This window comes from Tupaia chinensis, unplaced genomic scaffold (assembly GCF_000334495.1).
Source record: "Tupaia chinensis unplaced genomic scaffold, TupChi_1.0 Scaffold000555_1, whole genome shotgun sequence".
Taxonomy (NCBI): Eukaryota; Metazoa; Chordata; class Mammalia; order Scandentia; family Tupaiidae; genus Tupaia; species Tupaia belangeri.
The window spans coordinates 1910579-1922716 of record NW_006160067.1 but is presented as its reverse complement, the minus strand read 5'-3'; the positions used below and the strand labels follow the sequence as shown (position 1 = coordinate 1922716).

General features: G+C 41.5%; 1 protein-coding gene across 5 annotated transcripts in view; it reads right to left on the bottom strand.

Annotated features, from left to right (window-relative positions):
* Positions 1–1530: 1530 nt before the first annotated feature.
* The window catches only part of LIN7C (lin-7 cell polarity scaffold C), a 10750-nt gene continuing 142 nt past the window's right edge, over positions 1531–12138 (bottom strand). The window contains exons 2-7 of one of the 5 annotated variants that reach the window (XR_003550932.1): positions 8720–8838; positions 8355–8426; positions 6320–6529; positions 4084–5260; positions 3023–3102; positions 1531–2052 (exon numbers count right to left, since the gene is read on the bottom strand). Coding sequence is in view for 1 of the 5 variants with exons in the window: in XM_014591299.1 (XP_014446785.1) it covers positions 5105–5260; positions 6320–6529; positions 8355–8426; positions 8720–8838 (557 nt within the window). In the remaining 4 variants the exon portion in view is untranslated. Of the gene's footprint in view, positions 5261–6319; positions 6530–8354; positions 8427–8719; positions 8839–12138 lie in introns of all 5 variants that reach the window. The other 4 variants (XR_001371066.1, XR_001371065.1, XR_003550931.1 and 1 more) reach the window with 4 other exon arrangements.

The following is a 12138-nucleotide window of genomic DNA, read 5'->3' as shown; positions in this document are numbered from 1 at the left end:
TTTGCAGATTATAAATTAGCCATCTTCCACTGTTCCTCCCGCAAAGAACCCTTTTTGAAAGGGACAAATCTTAACTGTGTCCAACATATGCTTTTGTAGGGGACAGGAAATATGTATGTATGTATGTATATGTGTGTGTGTGTGTATATATATATATACACACACATATATATATATCTCCCGCATATACCTTGTCACTGACCTGAGGAAGCACGCATAGTTTTTTTGGAGAAATTTTTGTTATAGGGTGCATGAGCTCACAGGACAGAGACAGAGATAGAAAGCAAGGAATCACCCCCCAGGGGAGATGGCCACACAATCCCTTCTCCTCTCGGAATTTTGGGCACGCATACATAAGCACCCAGTGTGTTTCAAGCCACCGGCTCCAGGACTCAAACAGTGGTCAGCCATGTAGGAGCCCAGTACCTTAACCACTATGCTTCCGGCTGCCCCTCCATCCTTCTTGAAAATCCAAGGAATAAAACTGACGAATGGTTTCTGCATAAATGTGCCTCGACTCTGTGCATAAAGGGAAGTTTGACGGTTCCATGGGGTGGAGGTTACCTGCTACTAAAGAAATAAATGAAGAATCGACGGCTACTTCATTACATTATGACCAGCATAACCAGCAGTAAATGTCATGAAACCAGAACGGCAAGGCTCGGGCAATGAGCATGCTGAGTCTGCGAAAAAACTGAGGCCGAGCAATGAACGTGGCCGAGCTGCTCCCTGGCTTCTCGGTGCCTTTCCGGTGCAAGTGCTCGGGACGCCGTCAGCCCGCTCCACCCCACGTCTCTCTCAGCCCGCCAGGTCTGCAGAGCCAGGTCTCCCCACTCTGCTTTCTGCTGGAGTTAACTCTCTTGAACGTCCTTGCAGTGGTTTTCATCCTGAATGCAGCTTCATTCCTCTGTCCCTCAAAACGCCACTAACTACAGACGTCCACGAGTTTCTCTATCAGTGAACACAGAAATCTGAACATTCCTTCTGATTCTTACTCTTGAAACTTTCAAGACTAATGTAAAGGTTTTCTGCTTTCTAGGCATCAAAACTAAGGGAACTTGCTACTTTTCATTATTTCACCACAAGTATTTCCTTTAGCTGATAAGGTCCTGAAGCTATCTTACATGAAAAATACAATCATACCTAATACTTAATATGGTCAGGAACCCTCCCAAGGGCTTTACACTGACAACTCTTACCACCGTTGACAGAGGAGCCAAAGCACAGAGAAGCAAAGCGACTTGTTCTTAGGTTACGAGGTAATGGTGGACCTGAGACTCAAATTCGAGGGTTGGGCCCAGAGTGTGTGCTGTCAACCACGTGCCATGCTGCCACTCTTGAAATAACACAAGAGAATTTCTTCTTTAGCATTTTATGAAAGACAAAGCAAAATTCAAAAAGAAATTCAAATTTTTTTTCCAGAAACAACCATAGTTTTACCTTGTGTAAAGTTTATTTTATACACAGCTTTCAGAAACACATCTATTGTGTAGTTGTATTGATGTTTTTTAAATCCAAAGAACAAGGACATAACTCATACAAATTTATTTTAAATAAGTCTTAGAATCACAATTAAACTAATAAATGAAGTCATCTATTGAAAAAAGTGTTAATTTTACATTCATTTTGGGGATTATATTTATCTCAAACTAAAAAAGTAGAAGCACACTGTTTGCCAATATTTAAAAAACCATGTCCATATACAAATTAGTTGGAAAGTTCTTGAAAATTAATAAGCAAGTCATTTATTTTTCACTACATAACCATTATTGTAACAACCCCTGAAGAAACATTACTAGTTAAGTTTGGGACAATAAAAACTCTAAAACCAGATTGTTGGCAGAGGAGACAAAAAGGATGGCATAGTTGGAAAATTCACACACATACATTTATTCAGGAAACACAGTGACTAGTCCTTGCTGTTGTGGTGACCGTTCCACATTAGAGAATATTCACGACGTGTGTTCTTTGACGTCTACACCAAGTCATGCTGACGTTCCTTCTGGACAAGCCATAACCATTTCCTAGTAAGCGATGTAGTATCTGTTTTAACTGTAAACAAAGTTACTTGAGCCAAACTACTTAAGCATGTGTGCAAAAAAACCTTAACTTTAGAAGAAGAGGACAGTAATTTTTTAAAAACCGGCATATCTGAATCAAACCCTGGAGAACTAGACGGCTATTACCTTACCTAGTGTTAGACTAAGGGATGAAGTGGCCATATTGAGACAAGGGGGGATTACCAATGGTAGTATTTCCCATGTGCAATTTTTAAACGTAAGTTCTCAAACAGTGATAACCTATTTTTGTCAAGTTTTAATGGCAAAGGGGGCAGAGAAATATGACATGTAAGTGTACATTTAAAACTAGTGATAGGGTTTATTTATTTATTTATTTTTTAAAGGGAGACTGCAACTACCTCCCAAATAAGGAATGCCAAGCACCTTTTATTCCTAAGATCAGTACTAGAAATATGATCAATCACTGAATAGCTGCAAATTGGATTATTCTACTGTGATACTTTCAAACAGAGCCCAGTATAATTAGTTCATTTTATGGAGGGGAAAAACAGTGGAGCTCAACCCTGGGTATCTATTAGAACCAACTGAGAACTTAAAAAAAAAAAAAAAAAAAGACAAGTGATTCTGATGTATTTGTTATGGGACGGGACAATGAATGGCATTACTATCTTGTAAAGCTCTGTAGCATTTTCTAATATGAAGCTAAGGTTGAGAAATACTAAGTTGACCCATTCTGAGCAACCAAGAAAATGAACGGAAACTGGGCAGGGGGATGATTTATGACTTACAAACCAAACACCTACTATATACACCTAACTGTGTGCCCAATTTTATTCATGACCATCCACTTGTAAGACAAAAACTTCCTTCATTTTCTCACTATGCTAGACCAGAGCTGTACATCCTGGCCACTGAATGGCTGAATTCCTCTACGGTCAAGACATAAAATCCTGGGATCCACTGTGAGAACTGCATGAACAAATCAAACTATCACTACTCACGCTCAACGGTAGCAAGCAAAACTCCTGTATTTGGCTCCTCGAAGCCATCCTTATTTTAAGAATGATGAATAGGTGCCAACCTACACAAAGAACAGACTGTGGATTACTGCTGAAGGAAAAAATAGCTTACTCAACTCAGTAAGTTCCACACCAAAAAAGATTTAACTTGGCTGGAGGTTCTGAGACAGCTGAGACACTGAACTGGGAAGCTATAACTTGTAAAGAAATGTTGACACATCCCTAAAAGTTGCTGCAGCTGTAGCTACACTGAAGTAAGAACTCTTCAGGGTTTACTCACCCTGTAATGCAAGAATACAAGCATAGCAATAATATTACTGTTTTATATGCACCAATACCTCTCTTTAACATATAAAGCTCTACAACAAATACCTCTAATAATTTTACAATTAAATTAAAATAAGTCCATACTTCTATACTACTTTGGTCTCAACATTTTAAAAACATCGATTAATCTTAAAAATATACGATTTAACAACATGATCCTATCAGTTACAAGCACATCTCATAGTGGACTGGAGACACACTCCATCATGCAATCCAGTGCTCAACACCTACATAAATTAGCAACGCTGATTGACTTGTACTACTTTTATTCTGGAAAAAAAAAAATCATTGAAAACTGGAATAATCTTCTAAGACTCAGTGCTCACAGACATGCAGAAAAGGGCATACATTTCTATTCTAGCTGAAGGAATGTCACAAAATGCCCACTTTTTATACAAGGTTGATAATTATGCCAATTCCTTATAAGTGTCAACTCATTATCTTATTCTTTAGCATCCATCATTTAAAATATTTTAGGATCTTACACACTGTGACTGAAAATAATCAACTCTTCAATTTCAGGCTGTAAGAAGACCTGTCAGTCATACGCTGGTAGCTGCCTTTCAGCACAACAGTGACACCCAGTGGACAAATTAAATCAAGTCTCTCAAAATTCCTAATAGAGCTGAACTACAAAGATTGCATCTCTACACACAACTATTTTCACATGAGTTCCCACTCATTTTGACAGTCTGAAGATTCTATGAATACATTACCTCGTGACTTCTACACATCTTAAATATATCCTTTTCTCCTCTTCCCATTTAAAATCAACTCTTTAAAGTGAGCAAGTAAGAATGAGTGACTGTTGAGGACAGTGAGGTTAAGGTATCGCTTTTTCTTCTTTGCTTCTATTTCCTGCCACAAACTACGGGGTTTATCTCTAGAATGGAAGGACCAAAATATTCGGAAATATAAATAAAAGTTAATTCCATTAGAAAATTTGTACAGGGTGACATCTGAACCTGTTTTGCATTTAACATTTGACACTGTTGGCTATAAATAGAAAGGGATGCAATCGGTTATGCTAACAATCCAATTACATCCTCCTGCCTCACTGCTCAAATAGCATGAGCGTATGCATTTTAGCAATGATTGTTTCAGTGTTTAAAAACTTGCTTTTCTAAATCAGTATAAATGAATATCCACTGTACATTATGTTTAAATAAAAGTAAAAAACTTCCACTACTGAGTTCTGATTTCCCACTGATTACATACATGACATGTATGTTCAAAGTACAAAACGCAGCAGTGTCATTAACACTGACTGCATGAAATGTGGTGGGCGGGACTGTTATGCTCAACTTCTTGGAAAAAAATATCACAGGTTAAAAAAAAATAAACAAAAAAAGAACTGAAGAACTGTTACTTTTAAATAAGTAGCCAAATGAAGAAAACTTTTCTTTTCTAAAAAAAGAGTAAGAATGTAAAAGTTTTTTAATATTAAAAAAGCAGTTTTAAAAATCTATAACAACTTTATGACAAAATCTGCATTTGAAAAAGGCCTGTAAAAACAGTAGGACAGAATTGCCCTCATCACCTTTTACTTTTTCTTGTCAGAAAAATGTATGCATCTCAGGAACCGTAAATGATGTTAAAACAGGCATTCACAAAATGGCAAAGAGGATCTCGTGGGGAGTTTCTGTTTTACAATCAGCGGCTCTGCGGCCATCAGCAGGTCACAGGTGAGACTTCTCTAGCTGAAAAGCAGAGTGGGGTATCAGGTTTTGAACTGCGTTAAGTCTGTTGCCTGCGCTTGGCTGATCTCATTTTTTCAAAGCGTGACTCCATTTCTTCTAAGACTTTGGGTGTGTACCGTACTACTAACTTAACCTTCCCTTGCGCGGCCTTCAGTAGTTCTACAGCTTTTTCATGATGCTCTCCTTCAACACTCTGGAAAACAAACAAACAGTTAATACGTACATCTTGTACGTAACTCAGAATGTAAAAAAAATGACTTAGAATACACATATGTAAACTAAAATAATCCTGTACTGTCATTTTAGTTAGTGTAAAATCCTCTTACATCTCATCGCACTCTACTTATGAGCTAGGAACTAGTTTCTAAGTTCCAAATCGTTAGCATAGCCACCCGCATGCTCCATCATTTCACTAAGTCAGAGAGAAGCCCAGTAACTGCCACTCTACAGAAGTAAGAAAACGTTGGAGGGCCAGCTTCATGACATAATGGTAAAGTGCTACGCAAGAGGAGCCAAACCCCCCGGACATGGTCAAATCCTTGGTCCAACAGGCTGGAAGACTGGAAAAAGGGGATGAGGGTGAGCAGACCCTGTGGGGCTGGCTGCCTCTGTGTGTGTGTGCGTGTGCACGCACGTGTGTCCTGTCTCGCTCACTCCGTCATGTGTACACACATATATTCCATTATGAATAAAGAATAAAATGCAGACTAGAGCGTACTGATTTAACTACTAAAGACTTTAATTATGTCATTAAATAAAAATCACACTAAGAACTGCTAATTATGAGAATAAGTGAATTAAAGAACTTAAAAAAAATCAAACAAAACAAAAACACTACTGGGGCCAGCAGGTGGTGTAATGGTTACGATAATAGATTCCTACATGGCCGACCACAAGCCCTGGACCTGGTAGCTTGAAAATCACTCCAGGCACGTGTGTGCGCGTGCCCAAAATCCTAAGAGGAGAATGGAGGAGAAGAGACTGTGGTGTGGCCAGCTCTCTTGGGGGATGATTTTCCCCCTTCCCTCTCACTGTCCTTCTCTCTGGCAAGTGCATATGCACTGCAGCAAAATCCACAATATAAAAAATTAAAAAAAAAAAAAAATCTCTGCACTAAGGTGCACTGCCTACAGTTCTTCAGAGGATTTCTAAAGTTCTATAGGTTTTCCCCTACATCTTTGTCTCTGTAACTCAAATACACTTCCCAAACGGTCACAACACATTATGATAAAGAGAAAAAATCTGTCCTTACTACTCCATTAACAGAAAGCAGCTGATCTCCTCGTTTGAGGCCCCCATGCCTATCAGCAATTCCGCCTGGAATTATCCGAGATATGTAGATTGGTGAGTTCTGCTCTTTGCCTCCCATAATATTGAACCCGAGGCCCTCTTCTGTTTTTGGCAGCTCAACGACTCGAGGATGGGAATGTCCTTCACTGGCAGCAAATGCAGCCACAGTAGCCTAAAAGACAATTTTTACATATTTAAAAAATGACCTTTGTTTACCTCAGTTCTTTTAAAAACCACCTTTGAGGTACATTTTTGATGTCTGAATGACCACAAATTCACTGGCCATTCTGAGAAGGCAAGTTAAGCACAGCTAGTAGAGATGACAACGGAGAAGGATAAACGCTCTGGGATCATGTAAGAAAGGTTCGGGTGTTCGAGGTCTCTCCCAGCTCCTCTGGGCTGCTGGGGGATAAACTCCAGCACACTGAAGTAGAGGACCCCTCCCTCAGCACGCCAAGAGACCCAAGTTTTAGAACTGGACAGTCCAGTTCCTTCAGGGTCTTGGTACATAACCTACTTAAACAACTCACCATGACAGACAGCTGCTTTGTGTGTCCTATCCACTAAGAACACTGTGTCAGGAAGTAACTCAGTATCGAAATGAAGAAGGGTACCTACCTGAATGTGTTTCCGTTGCTTTAGCTAACTACCTAGTCACAACAAAAACCCCACAGAAAGTAAAACGGAGCCACACCTTTACAACTCAAAGTGAGGCAAATCTAGATTAACTCTAACACAAAGTTGGGATTTACTGTTTCATACTGCTTTTAGACACCGTTATGTAATCTGGTACCATTTTTACCATTTTATGTAATCTGGATCATCGTGCATGAACGAATATGGGAGACCAGAGTAAGGAAATGAAGATGTGTTGAATATTCATTATCTCTGAAGTTCTCAAAAAGGCCTCATTGGGATCAGTAGATGGCGTAATTGTTACATTACTGGGCTCCCACGTAGTTGATCGTGGTTCAAGTCTTGGACACAGCAGCTTAAAATTCATGCTGGGTGTGTGTGCATGCATGCCCAAAATCTCAGGAGAACAGAGAAGGGATTGCGGCATGGCCACCCCCCAGGGGGTGATTTCTCGCTTTCTATTTCTCTGTCTCTCCAGCAAGCACAAGCGCCCTAGAGCAAAAATTTACACAACCCGCAAGAAAAAAAACTTTCCTCTCGGGGGGGGGGGGGGGGTAAAAGGCAGCCTCCTTTTATAGACAATGTAACTAAGGCTCAGAAGTTGGACAAGCTGTGAGGATCACAGAACTCAGGAACTGAAATCAAGTCTCTCTGGTCTCTCCTACTCTGACAAACAACATCCACACTGAAGTGTTGGCATTTAACAGAGAAGCCAGTGTTCCTTTTGTAAACTGGTAACTATCAATAAAAATTATCATCTAATGACTAAATCTAGTAAAAGTTACCCACTGCCGATAGTAACTTATTCTAATCACATGAGAGAGACATCGAGGCCGACGCTCGACTTACGTGAGGAAAGCATGAACACCGGAGTGCACAAGACCTGCCGCCTGCAGCTCTGAAGCAGGAAACGACCACTAACATGACCCTGCATTTACAAAGCTCAAGTAAAGGCAAGACACGGAGCAGCCCGGGGAGCACCCAGCCCGGCACTTCCTACTTTGTGCTGAGGAGAGGAACTTCACCTTGCTGCTTCCTCATTAAACAGGGATAATAATTCACACCTCAGACTGGGATGAAAATATGCATAGCTAATGGCATCATGTGTGCGTACAAACAATATAACACGGTTATGTGCAGCACATGTATGGTATTACCAGTGTTCAAGTATCTTGACATCTAAATTGCACAAAATATCTCTTATACAGCCATTAAAAAACTGTCTTAAGTCTGAGTACTTGAGAAGTTTAGTTTAGCTTGAAAGAGCGTTAGTCAAAATAAGCTCATCCTAAATATGGTAACTGCATATTTAAATCTCTAACGTATGAAGAATTGTCATTTTGGAGAGCGATGAAATTTACCTTTGCGGTCGCATTAGCTCTGACTTCGGGGCTGCTGCTGATGTCCACAGTCTCATAGACGTGTTCATAGACCTGGAAAACCCAAAGTGCTCATCATCCTTTAACTCTGGGAATACGTCAACTCTGAATTTTTTCTGGTGTTTACGAGTGTTAAGATTTTAGGCAAAGCATGGCTTGTTCTATCAGAAATTACAAAAATGGGGACCAGCAGATGGTGTACTGGTTACATTGCGGGACTTCACATAGTCAATTGAGGTTCGAGTCCCAGACCCAGCGGCTTGAAACTCAGGCTGGGCATGTATGCATGTCCAAGAGGAGAATGGAGGCCCCTACATTTTCAGTAAATTTTAATGACATTTACTCACCTCTCTCACAGCATTGCAGAACTCACTCTGAAGGACTCTCTGTAAAGCCTGAAGTTTCTGAGGTGGTACCTCTCCACTTCGCTGTAGTTTTTCCAACAACTCAATTGCTCTACAAATATCTAGAGTTAAACAAACACACAGTGGTAACTTTCTCTGAGGATTCTCTCCATGTCTGTGTGACAGTTTGGCAGTCAGGATTAATTCCTCAACGACTAACAGGAACTATGTACGAGCTGGAGGGGAAGAGCCAGAGTGTGCGTGCATGGACGTGTGTGTAAGCAAGGGGGGAATGTAAAACTCTGAGAAAAACGTTAAATTTTTATAGATTAAGGAAATAAACACCAATGCTCTGGATGCGAAAAGCTTGGAAAATGGAATCCTATAGAGACAGGCAAGCTAAAAGCCACAGGATCGGGCTGGGTTCACACCGACACAGACGGCAACGCTACGCTGCTTTACAGAACCTGCGTGTTGTCAGGAACCCTTCGTCAACAAAAATTTAATGAACACACGAGTCACTGTGTGCTGGTGAAATCGCTGTTTATCCCCAAGGGAAAACATGATGCAGATATACAATGTAGAGACGAACTATTCAGTAAGAGCATCGTAGTTCACAGCAGGAACGCTTGTAAATATACACATGAATAAAAATTAACTGGTCTGTTTTCAACTTAGGATCCTTATTATATCGTACTCCAGGAGTCAGAGGACCCACTAGTTACTATTTCTCTGCTTTATTTAAACTTAAGTGAAAGAAATGAATAATTCCATGTTACACTATCGGACTAGAAGCTTTTTCTTTTAAAGAAATATTGTATTTAACTTTATTTATTATTATTATTAGCTTTAATTTAGTCAGAGAAAGACAAGAGACAGAGAGAAAGTGAGAAAGCAAGCTGCCAGGTCTGAGACTTCAACCACAGTCAGCCACGTGGGAGTCCAGTGTCTTTAACCACCATGCCACCTGCCGGCCCCTAGACATTTTCTTTAATCTGCATGGCCTTCTTGGTATTTGTAGATGAAAAACTATGAAGAAAGGAAAGAAAGCAGATTTTTCAATATCATGTAACAGAAGCTTAAAATGTTATTAACCAAATGCAAAAAAACACAGACCCTCCCAGCCTTGACTTCCTACCACCTGAACAGCTGGTATAGGAACCGCTGGCTCAGCCACTAGTTTGATGTACAAAGTTAACAGTAAGTACGCCACATATCAATTTCTAATAAACAAAACTGAAAAAAAAAGTAGAATTTTTTTTTTTCAAGAGAGGTTTGTGCTCTAGGGCGTGTACTTGCCAGAGAGACAAGAGAAACAGAAAGTGAGAAATCACCCTCCCAGGGAGGAAGGCCACGTTGCAATCACTTCTTCTCCAGTCTCCTGGGATTCTGAGCACGCACACAAAGGTGCCTGGTGTTTTAAGCCACTGGTTCTGGGACTTTGACTCAATTAAGTGGGAGTCCAGCAGGTAACCATTATGCCACCTGCTGGTCCCTCCAAAAAGTAGAACACTTTTTACTGAATGTAAATTGTACCCAATAAAGGCTCAATTTTGTGTTCCAGCGTATAATGGTTTGATGACTTGGAAGGCACTGAAGATTTGGATTACACGCACTGGTTCTGTTCTATAGGACCATTGAAGTATTTGTTCCGTTAGAATCTAAACAAGCAAGGAACCAGCAGTTGGTGTAATGGCTGTTGCTGGACTCCCATGTAGTCGACCGCAGTGCAAGTCCTGCTCTGTCTCTCTGTCTCTCTCTGTCTGTCTGGCGAGTGCACGCGCCTTATAGCAAAAACCTCTCCAAAAAAAAAAAAAAAAAGGAATCTAAACAAGCAGAAGTTTATGCAATCAGACATTTTTTTTTTAAAAAAAAAGAATGATTTATTTTATTTATCATTATTATTTTTAAATTTGACCAGAGAAAGAAAGGGAAAATGAAAAAGCAAGACACCAGGTCAACCATTCAAACCAAGGTTGGCCATGTGGGAGTCCAAGCGCTTTATCCACCATGCCATCTCCTGACCCCCCAATCAGACCTTCTAAAAAGCAAAAACCAGTAATTCATCCCACTTAGGAGCTGAGCATCCTACTGTAGAAGTGGTAAGAACTCTGCAACAACAACAAAAACTCGCCCCCAAAAAACCCAAAGCCACCATGATCACAACTTAATGCCAGAGGGAATTTTGGCTGTACTTAAAAATACATAAGACTGCCAACATGTCAGAATCCCACAAGTAGCCTTCAAAGAAAAACACCTACTCCTGTTATCACCAAACAGATCTGTTCCCCTCTCCAAGCACAGTGCCACTGTGCTCAGGGGGAAGATGTCACCTAACTTAGCAAGTCTTCCCAGAGTAGCTATTCTTCTGCCATAAAATGATGCTTTAATTAATGGCCTGGTGGGCTGCAGGGAAACAATCTCATTTATAAAGAGGCTTCCAAATGGTGAACACCATAAGGAGCAAACTAATAATGCTAAGTGCACATTTGTTCGTGGGAAGGCACGAGGGAAGAGGTTTCTCTAAGTACAATAATTCTAAAAATGCGTTTCTTTCTTAGAGGAGGATGTCAATCTTCAGGCAGCAACTGCAAATGTTAATGTGCGAAAAACTTCAATTGCCATCCTATACGTTGTTTACCACGAAAACTCAAAATGTTCCGTTTGTACCCCCTTGACTCTCATCAATGACTTCTAGCGCTGCAGTGTCAAAGGCATGCTTGGAATAGTCGGAAATAAAAAACGCGAGGATTGTAGAGTGGAACTTGGGAACTCTGGACAGGACCTAGGGAGGGGTCCAGCCAGGTATTTCCGTAAGCTTGTCGCTCCCTAATTACTCAGCAGAACAGGCTTTATTTTCCTTGACAGTCTGCTGTAAAAAGCAGTCGAGCAACCAGTTTGCAACTGCGGGATCGGGGAAGCGGGAGTAACACTGCACCTGCAAGTGTCTGACCATCTACCGCTATTCCGCCCGGTTACATAATCTGCTCCCCAAACCCAAACCGGAGGATTGCTTCTAAGTACCCTCTCCGTCGTGGGCGGCACGGTCTGCGGGGGTGGCGGGGTGGGGTACAAGGTAGGAAATACTCAAGCCCCCACGACAAGGAGCTGTGATCAGAGTATTGGAGTTGGTGTGTAAATCGGGCGTCCGGGAAGAGCGAGCGCTGTGGGCGAAGGCGGGACACTGGCTTGGGCGTGCACACGCACGGGCACACAGCGTCGTCCGTCCCGAAGGGGTGTGTGTGCCGCCTGCTTTTCGCGTTCACAGGTCTCCGACGGCGCGCGGGCCAGCGGGGAAGACCGCGCTGCGCCCCGGGACGGTCCCCGCGAACCGGGGAGGATCTGCCTGTTCAGTCGGAGACCGTCGGCGCTCTGCCTGCAGCCGCCGCAGCCACGCCGGCCCAGGGGCCACCTCGCTCCGC